Source organism: Sceloporus occidentalis, unplaced genomic scaffold (assembly GCF_023333645.1).
Source record: "Sceloporus occidentalis isolate IW3139 unplaced genomic scaffold, rSceOcc1.0.p SCAF_4, whole genome shotgun sequence".
NCBI classification, from domain to species: domain Eukaryota; kingdom Metazoa; phylum Chordata; class Lepidosauria; order Squamata; family Phrynosomatidae; genus Sceloporus; species Sceloporus occidentalis.
Genome location: NW_028316984.1, coordinates 88,000,660 through 88,018,528, shown reverse-complemented (window position 1 = coordinate 88,018,528; position 17,869 = coordinate 88,000,660). Strand labels below are relative to the sequence as shown.

At 42.6% G+C, this 17,869-nt stretch overlaps 2 protein-coding genes across 3 annotated transcripts in view; one reads left to right on the top strand and one right to left on the bottom strand.

Annotated features, from left to right (window-relative positions):
* RIC8A (RIC8 guanine nucleotide exchange factor A) overlaps positions 1 to 2,452 on the bottom strand; it is a 35,723-nt gene extending 33,271 nt beyond the window's left edge. The window contains exon 1 of the mRNA XM_089520779.1: positions 1,901 to 2,452. The gene's annotated coding sequence lies outside the window, so the exon portion shown is untranslated. The remainder of the gene's footprint in view (positions 1 to 1,900) is intronic.
* Positions 2,453 to 11,285: 8,833 nt separating this feature from the next.
* Positions 11,286 to 16,031, top strand: BET1L (Bet1 golgi vesicular membrane trafficking protein like). 2 transcript variants are annotated; one of them, XM_089520777.1, is made up of 4 exons: positions 11,286 to 11,477; positions 12,831 to 12,922; positions 13,195 to 13,251; positions 14,587 to 16,031. In XM_089520777.1, exons 1-4 carry the CDS (start codon positions 11,459 to 11,461, stop codon positions 14,752 to 14,754), a joined length of 336 nt encoding a protein of 111 aa, XP_089376903.1. In that variant the 5' UTR covers positions 11,286 to 11,458; the 3' UTR covers positions 14,755 to 16,031. The 2 variants fall into 2 exon arrangements, with proteins under 2 accessions (XP_089376903.1, XP_089376904.1); XM_089520778.1 differs by lacking the exon at positions 11,286 to 11,477 and adding an exon at positions 11,484 to 11,697.
* The last annotated feature ends 1,838 nt before the right edge of the window (positions 16,032 to 17,869 follow it).

Sequence of the window (17,869 nt, the reverse complement as noted above, 5' to 3'; positions counted from 1 at the left end):
ACATAAGTTTCCACTGTTGCCTGTGAGCATTTACATCTGTCAAGATAAAAAAAATGATGTCTCAGGGGATCATGCTAAATGCTTGTATTTCTTCTTGCTGTGTCATTCCTGAGCCACCCTATATAAATTCAGTCTCAGTTAGTTGGGTTTGTCTGACAAATAAGAGCTCAGGAAGTTTTTATGCTCTCTCTTTTTCAAACCACTACAATTTATGTTTTATTATATTTATCTAATTTAACAAAGCTGTTCATCCACACCAACCGCCTCTGCATAGGTGGATGAGGTTTAACCACATGCATTGCTGATGGGTCACTGGAGTGCTTAGAAATAGAAACAGGTAAAAACACCAACTTGGTCCACTGTTTTTCTCAACTCATATTATGAAGGTTTCTCATGGAATGGCAAAGTGCCTTCTGTTCCCAGCATTTGCTACTGAACTCAATAACAATGTACAGAATAATCGCATGAAATGGCTTCTAACAGCAATATACAGTTTTCAATATTCAGACTGGTTTTTCTGTACATGATGCAAATAATGCATTGGAATAATTGAAATGTATATACACTTTGGAGCAGGGGGGGAAGGAAGGTACAGGTAACATAAAATATTCCAGAATGTGGAGCAAGGAGCACCCTTTGGATCTGCTCTTGCCCATATTTCCTATAACAACTGGTACTGCACAAACATCTGTTCATATTGAAAGTTTCTTTGTAGTGGAAAGTGTTCGTTGCAGCTCTCCCTGAAACTGCCATTTATGGGAATAAGCATTATCAACAAGTGATAGTTCATCAATGGTAGATTATCAAACCACAAGGCCAGTGTCTCAGCTGATTGGGTTCAGTTGGCTTGTACTGGTTTGTGAAACAAGGGGCCCATTCACATTACAGAATTCCATCACTATTATTCCACTTTAAGGGCCATGCCTGTATCATATGGAGTCCTGGAGTTTGTAGTTTAGTGAGGGACTGGAGCCATTTGGCTGAGAATTGTAAATAATCTCTCTCACCAAACTGCAAATCCCAGGAGTTGATAGGACAGAGGCATGGCAGTTAAAGAGGAACCATAATGAAATAATTCTATAATATGAATGGGTCCAAGGCCCTGGGAGGTCACAATAGTTAGAAATAAACGGAAAGCATGTAAAATAATGCTAGTTCCCTTGAAATAAGGAGTATTTGACAAAAATAGCTGGCACTTGATGCAGTGGTTTTAGTGTTGGACTATGATTCTGGATGCCAGGGTTTCCCAGTTTGGCTACAAAACCCACTGGGTGACCTTGGGCAAGTCACACTCTCTCAGCCTCAGGGGAAGGCAATGGCAAACCCTCTCTGAACCTTGCCAGGAAAACCTTATGATAGGATCATCCTAAATTGGAAACAACTTGAAGACACACACACACACACACACACACACAGAGTTGCCACTATGTTTGTAGCTACTGATCAGCACTTGTGTATAACGAAGTACCTATTCTAGTTGTCATCAGTATATTTTTCACCCCAAGGCTCAACATAAATATTTAGGGGGGATTGGCAGAAACATTCATAAATCAATGAATACTGTACACAAGTGAAAGCCTGAGTCTGTTATGCAGAAAAATTGTAATGCTGGGAAAGAACCTGGATCCGTTTAGCCAAGCCATGGCTGCATCCTCCAAAAATTCATCAGACTCTGTTACTTTCCAAATTATCTGCCTTTGGAAAACGTCCAGAAAGGGGAAAGTTAAACGTTTAAGGGAACAGTCTTCTTTTCTTAATCCAAACTGTAGAAACTAACTGCATCCCTCTTTAACCCAACTGCTTAAAAATATCCCCACCATGGTGTAAGAAAGAAAGAAAAGATATATTGTTATAATTTAGATAATGTCAGTATTGTTTAAAAATAAAGTTACAAAGTTACCTTTTAGCTACAAATTCCTTTCCAGCTCCAGCTTAATGCATTTGGAACTGTAGCAAAGGCACACCAAGCAGAAGGAGAGAGTCAATCAAGCGTTGCCTTCCTTTTGTAGCTCGGCAAAGCTTGCCTTTTGTAAGCTGCCTTCTCGATCAGGCTTCCTCCTCCTTCATTTCCTGAGCCCAGTAGGGCTGTTGTTTCCTTGGCCAAGAAAGCCAGTGCCTTTGGGGACCTCTTGCAAGAAAATCCAGCTTGCACTAAAAACAAGAGGGCGCAGGGGGAGATCTCCAGTTGCTGGGTACAGGTCGAGAGATGATGGGAGACAGAAGAGAAATAGCGATCCCTGGAGAGTTTTCTCCGCCTGCTCTTCACCCTGATAGGAAATTGTGAATGCAAAACCAGGCGGAAGGAAGCCAGAAATCCTGGCACTGGGAGGGTGATCTGCTGCAGCAAGACTCACTTCTTGACCTGGAGGCTGCTGCTGTTGCTGCTTCCCAAATTTATGATTTTTCATTTGTTTGTATCCCGCCTTTCTCCCCATATAGGGACTCAAGGCAGCTAACCAAAAATTTTAAAACAGTACAGGTTAAAAAAAAAAAAAAAAAGCAATACTGGCTGCATCCGCACTGGAGAAACAATCTGGTTCCACGCCACTTCAACTGTCCTGGCTCAATGCTCTGGTATTGTGGGGATAGTAGCTTTGCAAGAGTCTTCTCTGTCAAGAGAGAGCTTTGCTGCCACAACAAACTACAATCCCCAGGATTCCATAGCATTGAGCCATGGCAGTTTAAAGTGATGCCAAACTGGATAACTTCTGCAGTGTGGATGCAAGCAGAACAGAAAGAAAGAAAGAAAGATGGTAGCATGCATTTTCTTAGACTGGAGCCTATTTCCTCAGATGCATTGTGGAGACACTCCAAACATGAATCTGAGGAAAGAGGCTCAAGTCTAGGAAAGATCATGCTATCATGTTTGTTGTGGCATCAGAACCACACGGTAGTTACAGTGGTGTCAAACTGCATTATTTTTGCAGTACAGATTATTATTATTATTATTATTTACATTTATTTATAAAGCGCTGTAAATTTACACAGCGCTGTACATACAATCTTTTTAATTAGACGGTTCCCTGCCCTCAGGCTTACAATCTAAAAAGACATGACATAAAAGGAGAAGGGAAAGGTGGTGGGCTAGTAGGCTAGTACGTATAAAGTACATAGCAATACAGGAAATGGTTTGATAAAACAGGCATCAAAAAAACATCAAATAGCAAGCGACAATTATGCAATGCCTGGGAATGCTTCTCTGAACAGGATGGTCTTCAACTCCGTTTTGAAGCTGGTTAAAGAAGTGATGGCCCTTGCTCGCGGGGGAAGAAGGTTCCAGGAGTGAGAGGCAGCGAGTGAAAAGGGGCGAATCCGAGATGGGGCAGAGGAAACCCTGGGCTGGGACAGCAGACCTTGACTACCAGAACGGAGGGCCCTAGTGGGAAGGTGAGGAGAAATAAGGTCTGATAAGTAAGGAGGGGCCAGCCCATGGAGGGCTTTAAACGTCGACAGCAGGAGCTTGTACTGAATGCAGAAAGGGAGGCGGAGCCGGTGAAGGGATGCCAACACAGGAGAGATGTGGTCAGAGCGGTGGGCGGATGTGATAATGCGTGCAGCTGAATGCTGGACAGAGATTAAAGGACGGAGGTGAGAAAGAGGAAGCCCAGCCAGGAGGACGTTACAGTAATCAAATCGTGAGACCACTAGGGCATGGACCAAGATCTTGGCAGTAGAGGTGGAGAGATAGGGTCGGATTTTGGCGATATTGTATAAAAAGAATCTACAAGCCTTGGCTGTGGTCTGGATCTGAGGGATACATGACAGAGAAGAATCAAAGATGAAACCAAGACTGTGGGCTTGCTGGACTGGTTGAATAGAAATGTTGTCCACAGAGACAGAAAAGGAGTGTTGAAGGGTGGGCTTAGGAGGAAAGACAAGAAGCTCCGTCTTGGACATGTTGAGCTTCAAACGCCGATGGCGCATCCACTGCGAGACAGCTGTGAGATATGATGAAACTTGCTGTTCAAACCTTGGAGAAAGGTCAGGGGTGGAAAGATACAACTGGGTGTCATCGGCATACAGATGGTAGGAAAAACCAAAAGAGCTAATGAGTTTTCGTAGAGAGAAAACAGAAGGGGACCCAGAACAGAGCCCTGGGGCTCACAGTTTGGAACTGTGACTGACTGGCTTGAATGCCAAACTGTGATTTTCAGTGACTGTGATTCATTCTGTTGCTGAGCTCCAAACTGTGATTTTCACAGAACTGCTACTTTTTCTGTGACTGTGATTCATTCTGCTACTGAGCTCCAAACTATGAACTGCTACTTTTTCTGTGACTGTGATTCATTCTGCTACTGAGCTCCAAACTGTGAACTGCTACTTTTTCAGTGACTGTGATTCATTTTACTGAGCTCCAAACTGTGATTTTCACAGAACTGCTACTTTTTCTGTGACTGTGGCTACCACACTGCAGAAATAATCCAGTTTGGCACCACTTTAAATGCCATGGCTCAGTGCTATGGAATTCTGGAAACTGTAGTTTTGTGAGACACAATTAATCTTCCCTGTCAACAAGCTCTGGTGCCACAAGAAACTACAAATCCCAGGAATCCATATGGTACTGAAAGTGACTGAAACTGGATTATTTCTGCAGTGTGGATGCAGCCACACATTCTGCTCCTGAGCTCCAAACTGTGATTTTCACAGAACTGCTACTTTTTCTGTGACTGTGATTCATTTTACTGAGCTCCAAACTGTGAACTGCTACTTTTTCTGTGACTGTGGCGGGTTATAGACCGCCATTAAAGTACGCGTGGAGTGCGTACTAGGGTTAGGGAGGTGTGGTGCTTCCGCACCTCCCTAACCCTAATACGCGCTCTGCACGTAAAAAATGACGGCGGCCGTTCCAGACGGCCGCCGTCATGAAGACGTCACGGCCATGCCGCCTCTACACGGGGCGGCGCAGACATGACATCCTCGCTTCGCGCCAGGGCACCTAGGGCGCCCTTTGCGCGAACCAGGAAGGAGCTCCGTTTCAGAGCTCCTTCCTGGTTTGAGGCACCGCTTTGCTTCGCTGGGTGCAGCCTTCAGACGGCTGCGCCCAGCAAAGCAAGGGAGAAAGGGGCCAAGCTTGAAGCCCCAAGGACACCCCTTTTCAGGCTGCTGGGAAGCAGCGTTTTGCCGCTTCCCCGCAGCCTGAAAAGCGGCGGATCAGGGCCTCAGCAGCTGCCGTTCTGGCCACTGAGGCCCCGATACACCGGGGAAAGGGGCGGGTACAGCCTGCCCCAAATAGGCGGTCTGTAACCCGCCTGTGATTCATTTTTACTGAGCTCCAAACTGTGAACTGCTACTTTTTCTGTGACTATGGCCTGTTACAGACAGCCAAAATAAAGCTGCTTCGAGTCACAGTGGAGGTATGGTGTTTCAATGATGCATGCGTCCTAAGAGTCCAGAAGTTGCGCCAAAGCCATGCTCCAGCCCTTCAGGACTGGAGTGTGGCTTTGGTGTGGCTTCTGGACTCTTAGGACGCATGCATCATTGAAACACCATACCTCCACTGTGACTCGAAGCAGCTTTATTTTGGCTGTCTGTAACAGGCCTATGATTCATTCTGCTACTGAGCTCCAAACGGTGATTTTTTTAGTGACTGTGATTCATTTTACTGAGCTCCAAACTGTGAACTGCTACTTTTTCTGTGACCGTGATTCATTCTGCTAAGCTGAGCTCCAAACTGTGATTTTCACAGAACTGCTACTTTTCCACAGATCACTGCTGAGAAGTGTGACTGGGCCAAACTGTGATTTTCAGTGATTGTGGTTCATTCTGCTCTTTTTCCATTCTGCTAGTTTTGAGTTTTGCAACCTTAGCTGTTGCATTTTCATAATTAATTGAATAGTTATTAATGTTATAGCTACATAAATAATTGATGTCTTAAAGTGAATAAAACACAGAAATTTAGGAGTCCAATTTGGAGTTTTTTTCCTCCAAAAAGTGACAGTGCAGAATGCAATTTATGTAAAAACAAGCTATTTTTCAACACATTTACTTCCAGCCTAAAGAACAGCTCTTTGTATCGATAATGTCTCTTTAAAAAATGTATTTTTAAATTCTGGATAATGTACGGATCACAGAAATCACAGAAAATCAGTTTTGAATCACAGTAACAGTTGTCACTGATATCTGTAAGATTATTCCATTGCATCTGCTCTTTGTCTAGCTATCTGATGGTCACAAAGAAGCATTGACACACATCTTTTTACTTTCAGGATTTCAGCGACAATGCATTTCCAATATCACTTTACTTGTGCAACTGCATGTGATAATCATTCGCGCAATTACTCGCCATTTTCTTATTTGCGGGATGCTTTAAATGTGCTTTAATGTCTCTTTAATGTTGAAATTAGCCCCCGTGTGAAAAACTCCTAAGAATAAGTGGTTACTTCTGAATTGTACCTATTTGAACATCCAGTTTATTTAGGGACGCAAAATAGTAATTTCTTCCAAGTTGAGCAGTGGTTTGATCTGCTGTACAGTAAGCTTGGAGACAGTTCTAGCTCCATGGCATCAGAACCATGGAAAACCATCGTGTGGTTGCAAGTACACTGTAGAAATAATGCCATTTGATACCATTTTAAACTCACTCCAGCTTATGAAATACTGGGATTTGTAGTTTTACAAGGTCTTTAGCCTTCTCTGCTACACAGAACTACAAATCCCAGGATGGAGCCATAGCAGTTAAAGTGATGTCAAACTGCATTATTCCTACAGGGTCAATGGGACTCCTTGGGGAGGCACATGCAAGAGTTGCTAAAAGGGGGCCCCAAGACCTGGAAGCCCTGATCCCTGCCCCTTCTCCTCTTCTGCTTCTAAAACTTTTTCTGACCCAGAGGGGAAGAAAGGAGGGTGCTTGGAGCAGGAGGAGGAGTGTGGAGAAGTTCACTGGATCATGGCCTCTGCCAGGCCCATCCTGAACCCTCACGTCTTCTTCCCAGACCTGTTCCATTACTGCCCTGAGAATAAATTCAAAGATATAACCATGTCTGTAGAATCAGTACGTAGAGAGATCTTGTAGCATCTTTGAGACTCACTGAAAGAAACTGGCAGCATGAGCTTTCGTACACTTGTCTACTTCCTCAGATGCATTTGGTGGAGTGGAAGTCAGGTACAGACATATATCAAGTTTCTTGGAAGAGAAATTGGATTTCCACTCCATTCAGTTGAATTTGGTGCTTTCCATTGTGGTAGAATTCAAAGATATATAGCTGTTTTAGTCTGTAGAATCAGTATGTAGAGAGATCTCGTAGCACCTTTGAGACTATGCTGCCAATTTCTTTCTTTCAGTTAGTGCTACAAGATCTCTCTACATACTGAGAATGAATGTTTCTGTGTTACTCTGTGTGTGAGAGAGTAAATGAGTGAATGTATGTATGAGTGAAAGAATAAATAATAGCTTTATTTATACCCCTGTTTTCTGTCCAAGGGCAATCAAAGTGGCTTACAATTAAAAATCCATACAATACTGTACATACATACTAACCCAATTATTACCTCCCTCCCCTTAAAAATCAATTAAACAAAATAATAATTAAAAACTATAAATTATAATAATCAAAGAGGGTTGAATGAATCTGCACTGGAAAAATAATGCAGTTTGATACCACTTTAATTGCCATGTCTCCATGCTATGGAATCCTGGGAATGGTAGTTTTGTGAGATATTTAACTTTTCCTGTCAGAGAGCTCTGGTACCACAACCACAAATCCTAGGATTCCATAGCCATGAACCATGGCTGATAAAGTGGTATCAACTTGGATTATCCCTGCAGTGTGGATGCAGCCTCAGAGAGCTTTGGTGCCAGATCAAACTACAAATCCCAGGATTCCATAGGATGAAATTTACAGCGGTACCATACTTGCATTATTTCTGCAGTACATATTTCGCCTGGATGTGTACGTATCTGTGAGCGTGGGTGCATGTAAGTGCAGCTGTGTGTCAGCCAGTACAGTGGAGTCGCGCCTTATGTGGGGATCTGTTCCAGACCCCCCAGCGCAAGGCAAATTCCGCCTGTACTCAAGCCCCATTAAAATGAATAGGGCTTGTAGTCACGACAGTGCGGCGTGTGGGCGCCATTCAATTAACATAAACCGGAAGCTGCGTATGGTATATATTCAAAATGCACATGTGTTAAGCACTGAATTTACTTAAATAAGAATATTATTTTCTTATAAAATGCTAAAATATGAATATACATGACAACGTGTGAACAAAAATACAGACACTAAACAAATGAAATATTTTGATTCACATATTATGTCGAGGAGTGGTTTGAGTATTGGACTTCGTCTTTGGCTACCAGGATCTGATCCCCAGCTCGGCTATGTAAACCCAATGGTAGGGTGATGAGACATCCTCCTTTTCCAGGACATATCCTATATTTAAATCTTCTGTCTAGGAGGCATTCCAAAACGTCCTCTATTCTTAGCATAACTAAGAAGCATTAATTTATGTCAGAATTCCAGCTTTTATTTTGTAATGTCCTACTTTTTTTTGAATGCCCTACAGTTTATGGTGCCTTGCTCTCCTTTGTGGTTATGACATCAAGTCACACTCTCAGCCTCAGAGGAAGGTCATGGCATACACACACACCTCAGCTGAAAAAACCTTGCCAAGAAACCCCAGGATAGGTTCACCTGAGGGTTGCCATAAGTTGGAAAGGCGCACAACACACATTCATTATGTTTGGGGGGGGGGGGGGTGACATCCGTATGTAGATGTTAACAGGGATGTTTATCACACTATGCTCTTAAAGAGGTACTATTCCAGTGTGACTCCTCTAGCTGCCTCCTGTTGCATGCTGGGATTGGCAGTTTTAAGGAGGGGTATTTAGAATTCTCAGGCAGAGAAGTTCAGCTCCTTAAAACTGCCAATCCCAGCATGCAACAGGAGGCTGCTAGAGGAGTCACACTGGAATAGTAGCTCTTTAAGAGCATAGTGTGATAAATATCAGGGTGACCAGACTTGTCCTCCTTTTCCAGGACACGGCCTCCATTCCTGCCTTCTGTCCAGGAGGAATTCCAAAGTGTCTTTCATTTTGAGGAAGACGAAGAAGCATGAATTCAAAGATACAGCCGTGTTAGTCTCTGGAATCAGTACATAGAGATCTTGTAGCACGTTTGAGACTAACTGAAAGAAAAAGGTAGGCAGCATGAGTTTCCGTAGACTTAAGTCTACTTCCTCAAATGCATGCATTTATATTTAAATGAGTGTTTTGAACTTTTCTTTGGTTATGTCCTCCATTTTTCTTGAATGTGCTCCTTTTAGCGGTACCTTCCCTCCTTTGTGGTTAGGACCTCTGGTCACCATGAGATGTAAAGTCAGAGAACCACTGGGTTACTTTGTTGTTTGTTGCATGCCTTCAAGTCGTTTTCCGACTTATGGCCAAGCTAAGGTGAAACCTATTCATGGGGGGTTTCTTGGCAAGTTTCTTCAGAGAGGGTTTGCCACAGCCATCCTCTGAGGAGGCTGAGAGAGTGTGACTTGCCCAGGGTCACCCAGTGGGTTTGCATGTCAGAGTCTGGATTCGAACACAGGTCTCCAGAGTCCTAGTCTACTAGATGCACCCTAAATCAGGCAAAGAGGCCGGATATAATAATAATAATAATAATTTGTTTTATTTATATACCGCTATTCCAAAGATCATAGCGGTGAACAGCAAGTAAGCTAATTAGCAAGTAAGCTAATTTGCCCCCAACAGTCTGGGTACTCATTTTAGCGACCTCGGAAGGATGCAAGCCTGAGTCGAGCTTGGGCCCTTTTGCTGGTCTTGAACTCGCAACCTTGTGGTTTTGAGTGAATGGCTGCAGTACAGGCATTTAACCACTGCGCCACCAGGGCTCCATATACCCCCCCCCCCCCCCCATTGTCCCAGAAAACTGGTGAGGAGGGGATAAAAAGGAAAGAGAGGTCCAAACAAAACACAATGCAGAAATAATCCAGTCTGAGACCACTTTAACTGCCCTGGCTCAGTGCTACTGAATCCTAGAAATTGTAGTTTATGTGGCACCAAAGCTCTCTATCAGAGGCGGTTGGTTGGATTGCTGCACCACACTCTTATAGCGCTGCTACTCCACTTTTAGCTGCTCTGTCTGCCTCCTGTTGCATTTTGGGGTTTGTAGTTCAGTTAGGCCTAAGAGCTCTCTGGCTGAGAATTCTAAACGCTTCCTCCTTAAACTACAAATCCTAGAATGCAACAGCCAAAGCAGTTAAAAGTGGAATAGCAGCACTATAAGAGTGTAGTTTGGTAATATAGATGGAAAAGTCTACTCCCTCAGATGTAGTGAAGGCTAAATGTCTCACAAAACTAGTTCTGAGTTGTCTGGCATTGAATCAGGGCAGTTAAAATGGTCATAGTTGGAAGAGACTGCAAGGGGCATCCAATCCAACCCCATTCTGCCATGCAGGAAATCTCAATCAAAGCATCTCCACTGACAGATGTACATCCAGCCTCCGTTTGAAGACCTCCAAGGAAGGAGACTCCACTACACTCTGAGGGAGTGTGTTCCAGTCGAACAGCCCCTTACTCTCAGGAAGTTCCTCCTAATGTTGAAATAGAATCTCTTTTCCTGTATCTTGCATCCATTGCTCCAGGTCCTAGTCTCTGGAGCAGCAGAAAACAAGCTAGCTCCCTCCTCAATATGACATCCCTTCAAGTATTTAAACAGGGCTATCATATCACCCCTTAACCTTCTTTTCTCCAGGCTGAAGATCCCCAGCTCCCTGAGTCCTTCTTCATAGGGCTTCATGGTTTCCAGACCCTTCACCATTTTATTCGCCCTCCTTTGGACAATAGTAAACCTTTTATTTATACCCTGCTTTTTGTGTCTTACAGCATTAAAATATTCCACACATAGTACTTTGCATTACAATATCCCCCTTCCTTCCCCTACAAACAATCAAACAGCGCCCTTTTTGAACTGCGGGGCCCAGAACTGGACACAGTCTTCCAGGGGGGACTTCTGCAGTGTGCTTAGGGCAAAGAAAGAAAGGGAGGGCCGAGGAGGCGTCGGTGCCTTCCCTGGGGCAACCTCTGCGCCACAAACGGGAGAGGGCTAGGCCTGGGGCTACTACTTGAGGCCTGAGGGGGGCAAACAAAATGGCGCCCACTCAAAGGAACGGGGGGCAGGCGGCGGCCATTTTGTGAGCCCTCCTCCTCCTCCTCAGCAGTGCTGGCTGGGAGGGTAGGCGCCGGGCTCTTGGCACCCGAAACCCCTTTGCCTGCGGAGGAGGAGGCGGCGACGTCGCCTCCATTACCCCCAGAGTCGGTTAATAAGAATAAGAATCGTCATAATAATAATAATCCCTCTTCTTGGTTTGTATCCTTCCTTGCGGCCTCCCTCAGGCGTTGCCTCTCCGGCCCAGAGCCCTCCTCCTCTTCGCCCCGCCGCCACCAAAGCCAGCCTCTGGGCGGAGCGGGACACGGAGGCCGGAACTGGCGGCAGCAGCAGCAGCAGCAGCAGCCATGGCGGACTGGGGCCGAGGTAGGGAGCCTGGGTGATGGAGGACGACGAGGGCGGAGGGAAGGGCGCCCCTGGCTCCCTCCCTGCCCCAGCCTTGCCCTCTCTGAGGGGAACAAAAGGAGGCCTTGGACCCCCGAGTGAGGGCCCCCGCCTCCCCTCCTCTCTCTGGGCGGTTCATCATCCTAGCGCTATTGTGTATTTCTAAGGCGGGACTCAAGGTGTTCCTTTCAAGGCTGGCCAGGTGCGTCCTCCCCCGCAGAAGAGGAGCACGAGGGCCTCACGATGGAGGACGTGGCACAAGACGAGAAATGAGCCAAGAGCCCTGGCTCCTGGGAATGTGCATCCGTTGCTCCATGCTCAGAACGGAGGAGGGCCTTTTGCCATGCCTCCCGGGCAGAAGGAAGGAAGGAAGGAAGAAAGGGAGGGCAAGGCCCTGACGAGGAGGCTGCCTGGTCCCCCTGGTCTTAGGGGGGTAAAAGTCCCACCCTGGGCACCTGCGGCCTCCTCAACCTAGGGCTTTCTTTTACATGTGTTTTGTTCTTTCAACTGTATTTTAACACTTTTATCTTGTTAACTATGCCTTATTATTTCATGTGTTTTAATGCTGTAATGGAATCATAGAATCAGGGAGTTGGAAGAAACCACAAGGGACATCTAGTCCAGCCCATTCTGCCATGCAGGAATTCTGATTTAATGTCACATTTTTCTATGTTTTCAGTTGCAGTGTTTTTCATCTTGTAAGCTTCTATGAGTCCCAGTTTTGGGGAAAGAGTAGGATGATAATAATAATAATAATAAAAATAATAATAATTGCTGTGTTGGGTTAAATGCAAAAATAAAATTGTCTTTTACAACACCCCCAAACCTTGCCTTTTCTCTGCATCTCTTCTATTGGGTGTCATCAGTCTTCTTTGCCTTTAAATAGTTCTTTGGCCTCATTCACCAACAATTTTTTAAAATTTATTATTCTTATTAAAAGTCTGCAAAATATTTGACTTATACCATAAACTTTTCTTCCAAGACTGAGCCTCAGGATAGTTCACAACAAGATTAAAATTTATAACATTCAAACACAATTAAATTAGTTATGATCATAAAGTGCTCTGAAATAAAAGCGGAATAAAATACACCCGTCTAGTAAAAGCCCTTTTGGCAACAGTCAGTTGCCCAAATTATGCCTGGATTGAAAAGGTTTGACCAAGTGACAGAAAAACATCAGGGAGAGGACTCAGCTAGTTTACTTGGAAAGGGGTCCTCCACAGCTGGGAAGGAATACAAAGATACAAGTATTGTCTGTATCCCCTTTTGTTTTAGTGCAGAGGTGAGTTTTAGCTGTATTAATAATAACTGGTAGATTGTTTGTCTTTCTTGCAGGTCAGAATGCAAGTGCTGTGGATGATATGATAGATTCAGAAAACAAGCGCATGACAGAAAACCTTGCTTCTAAAGTCACCCGGCTAAAATCTGTGAGTATATCACTTCCTCTACTTGCAGTTTTTCATTACAATATTGCTTTGCTAATGAGTTCTGCAGCACATAATGTTTTTGATATTTTTGTTGTCTGTTTCTTGCTGCATATTTATTGATGTTAGGGACATGGGAAAGAGCAAATGAAGATTTTGTGTGCATTTTCTTAATCATTCTGTCTTAAAAGCATCTTATTACTAAAAGGTTTGAAGGTGGAATTTAACAAAATAAATGATTGGATAACAGTTGATTCCCTCTGTGTTTTCACTAGCTTGCACTAGACATTGACAAAGATGCTGAGGATCAAAATCACTATCTGGATGGCATGGTAAGCCACTCATTTCATAAAGCTGATGAAATGCAGTTGGTTGTATACTATTGAACAATTTTGTGCAATCACACTAGTTAAGAGTGAATGGACTTTTGTGCAATAATATTAGCATGTTATTGAGTTCTTAGTTCCAAATATGAAGAGTTCCTTTTTAAGATAATACACCTGTGTTTGCAAAAAAATTTACCATATAAACTTGCTGATAATGTTTTTATGGTATATATAATAATGATCAAGTAGGAGGATTTTTGTAGTTACTTTGCTGAATGTGCACATTTGGGATAGCCACAGGCAATGATTACTTTCTTTCACAACACAATGTAGTAATATATACTACATTTGTAGTATTCTTGTATGTCACAACTTGTGTCTTATGCATTCTAATTCTGGGATTGTCTGCACTGGCCAAATAAAGCGTCTTCAACCCGCTTTGAAAGGCTAGCTGTTTAGATGAGGCAAAACCAGATGGAAAGCGAAATGAAGCCACACTCTGGGACTAAAAAATGGAGTAAAAAGAATCTCCGATACTCAGAGATAACACAGAATGCTGAAAATCGCACCGGCATCTGAACAGGCTGGTGCCAATGTGGGAATGTAGCAAGCAGAAACCTGAAAGTACATCAAACAGGGCAGGTCACCAATAATGTAATGGTGTATGTACAACATACACAAACCAGACAGTCCAACAGGGGAGCATGGGGTGAAAGGGGCATGTATGGGGGGCCTCCATGATTATGTTTTGCTAGCGTATCACTGATGCGCTGTGTAGATGGTGTATCTCATGTGCAACTGTGGCCGATCATACAGATGGGCGTCCAATGGAATGACATCTGGGAAGGAAGAGGGAAGTAATTGGAGGTGGTGTGTTTGTGTGACGGTGTGCAAGCATGGTGGGGAGGTGACAAAAAAATAACCATGCAGCACAGCTTGACATGGCATGGTGTTTACTTTAGAAGCAGGCTGTGCAGACAGCAGGATTTCAGCTTTCTTTCAGAAAACCTAGGATCGAGCAGCTTTTTCCTGCCTGTCTGTTTCGGCCCTCTGTCCATTGTACCGAGTTGGAAAACCTACGTTCCACCTTGTGTTCCGTCACAAAGCTCACCAGTGGCCCTGGGAGAAATGATTTTTCTCTCATTTAATTATTGTGATGATAATGAACAAGATCAGAATTTGTAACTGGGAATTTTTTTTAACAAATAAGAATTTTAAAGGAGAGAGGTTGGTATATTGATTATGGATTTGCAGTGTAATTCCCTTTGCTCCTTGACAGTATGGAACTGTTTGAATCTGTAAGCCGTGACTTTTACTTATTTTACTTTCCCTTTGCCTTAGGACTCTGACTTCATGAGTGTAACAGGCCTTCTGACAGGAAGTGTAAAGCGTTTCTCCACCATGACCCGTTCTGGAAGGGACAATCGCAAACTTCTTTGTTATGTATCAGCTGGACTTGTTGCTATATTCTTCATCCTTTATTACTTGGTGGCAAGAGCACGGACTTGAGAAACTTTACCAAAAATATACCTGGATGCTTGCGTGTAAAAAGTGAAACAACCTTTTAACAAGAGGGAAGGGGGCCTTAAAAGACTTCCAGTTATGTATTTTGAGAAGAAATGCTTAGATTTCACGGTGACCCCGAGACTCCTCTATGGGCCCCAATGTTATTTCTCCAGTCTAACTTTTTTACTTTAACAAAGGATACAGTTTATATAGTTCCCTGTGGAAGCATAACTTCAGCATAATTCACTTCCATGTTGAAAAGAAACATTCTTAAACTAATTTTCTCTTTCTGCTGGACAGGAGGGGAAACATGCCAGTGATGTCACCTTCCGTAATTACATGATCTAGGCAGAAAATTCTGATTCACATCTTGACTGCAATCCATACTATAGCAGAAATGTCCCAGTACTCAAGTTAAATGAAAAATAAGTTTTGACAACAGGATGCTGATACAAGAACATACAAGTCTCCTTGAAACTAATTTAGCTATTGTAGCAAAGCTTGTTTTAAGAAAAATAACTCATATTCATCTCTGTTCCTGTACACACCAGCACTTATATCCTCTGCATGTTACTCTGAAGGACTTGCTTAATAGAACAGAAATGTGCTTGAAATCTCCAAAAAGAGGGAGGGGTGAAAACTTAAAACAAATGCTGTCATCTTGTCTGCCTTTTTTTGTTTGTTTATTTGTCTTTTTTGGTTCTCATTCTTGTCTAGCTAGGCTTTTTATATTTATCCCTGATTATATAAAACTTTATAAGAAGTCAATCTAACTTCATTTTTAAGGATTTGGAAAGATTAACCTATTAAATATGCATTATTGATCCACTGATAGCAGATTAAGTCTTCAGTCATATACAGACTTGGCTAGGGGTAAATTCCTTTGAACTCAATGAGACTTATTCTCAGTAGATGTGTAGAAGTGTGCTATAATTTCTATAGCAGGCTGTTCCATAATTAACTACTTCCATCTCGAAGCAAATAAGTTTTCCTACAAAACTCCTTAGTTTGCATTTTCTAATTTTTTTTTAAATAAGGCTAGATTTGTCGACAAGATATTAACAGCAAAATTAGAGTTAAACTAGTACGTATTCTTAACAGTACAAATCTATGTATGTCTACACAGAACAAAGTCTCATTGGATTCAATAGGACTTCCAGGCATGTATGGATATAGAATACATCCTAAGTTTTTCATATCTTGGCTAGTGTTTCAGTGTTTTCATTTCCCCAAAGTAATTTGCCATCATCTACTGTTCCATAATAAAAAGTGCAATGTAAGACCTTTTCTGGCTTTTGGTACATCGCTGATATTTCCTTGGGCAAATGGCACGTTTTGTTGGTCAGTTAGTCCATTACACCACATCATATGCCTTAGTTAACAAACTAGATGTGTTCCTGGGAATTACTTATTTAACGGAAACTTTGGTACCAGAGGCAAGAATAACATGGAATAGGGTTAAGTTCCTACACTGCAAAAAAAAGAAGAGCATTAAGTTTTGGCAAACTTTTTATCTAAAACTAACAATATGGACATGTGAAATGAACATAACCAGCTCAAGTAAGCTTTGCACAAGTAAACAAAAATCATTTTCAGCATTACAGAGATCACTTGAAAGTTATTCCAGAATGTATCTCAGGACAATTTTTTCTTTCACCAGCTTCCAACTTATGTTTTCCATTTTGTTGGCCAAACATACAAATCTTTGCTCTTCTTTTTTTCCCCATTTTATATACTGAGGGGAGCTGGTCTTATGTATTCTCCCCTTTTTATATTTCATGAATACTCAGGGATTCTGGAGGGAACTGCTCTTTAGCCTGCCAGGTGTAATCAGGTACATAGCTACCTACCCTAGGATGGTTACAGTGGAATCCCAGTTTTTCCCACTTTAAGTTTCATTGCATAGTTCACTGCAGACATGCTGCTGCAAACTGACACTGTTTTTCTAGCCCTCTTTTACCATCTTCCCAATGCTAATACTGCTAAAAAAGCTTCCAGCCTAACAAACAAAAGGGGGCTGGGCAGGTGTATTGTCAGAGGCTTTGTTAACTGAGGTATGCCTTAGGTCGGATATATTCTGGAATGCTGTAGATCGTTTCTAAGACTCCTCTAGCTTTCATAAGGCTGTTGTCTTAGAAAGCAAGTGTTTGCTTACATGGCTACAAGCAGATTTGATAAGACAATGGTGCAGCTGTAACAGCCATTTACAGTGTAACACATGTAGTCTTCACTGCTAGATATTTTTGACATTAAGAATAATTTGGCTTACCAGACAGGCAACTTTTATTTTTTGCAGTTCATTTGTAAATATATAATTTATCAGCCTGTCTTGTCAGTTTTCCATACCTCAGACATTGGAGACTACTGAGAAGCAAAGGCATTATGTGTATACCGTACTTAAATGCCTGTATTCTTAGATAAGAATCCCATTATATATGTGGTTGTAAAAAAAGTTTATTTTAATACTACATCTTTAGATGTATACTCAGTGCAATGTGTGAAATGGCACCGAGGACACTGTAAAGCTAAGTAGCCCTTAGTATAGATGTCCTGTGCAAAAACCTAGAATCCTTTGAAATCATTATGAATCACTGATCATTTTGTTCCAGTAAGCAACAAGGAAGGGTAGAATTATATAAAATTGGAAGAGATCACAAGGGCCATCCAGTCAAATCCCCTGCTATGCAGGAATACACAAAGCACTCCTAACAGATCACCATTCAGCCTCTGTTTAAAAACCTCCGAAAGAATCTATCACAATCTGAGGGAGTGTATTATACTGTCAAACAGCTTGTACCTTCAGCAGGTTCTTCCTAATGAATCCCTTTACTGTAGCTTGAATCCATTGCTCCATCTACTAGTTTCTGGAGCAGCAGAAAACAAGCTTGCTCCATACATACCAATATTTAAACATGACAATCACATCACCTCTTAATCTCCAGGGTAAACATAGCCAACTCCTTAAGCCGCTCCTTATAGGGCACAGTTTCCAGACCTCTCACCATTCTGGTCACCCTCTAGATGTGCTCTCACTTGTCCACATCTTCCTTGAATTGTGGTGCCCAAACCTGGACACAGTATTCCAGGTGATATCTGATCAAAGCAGAATAGAGTGGTA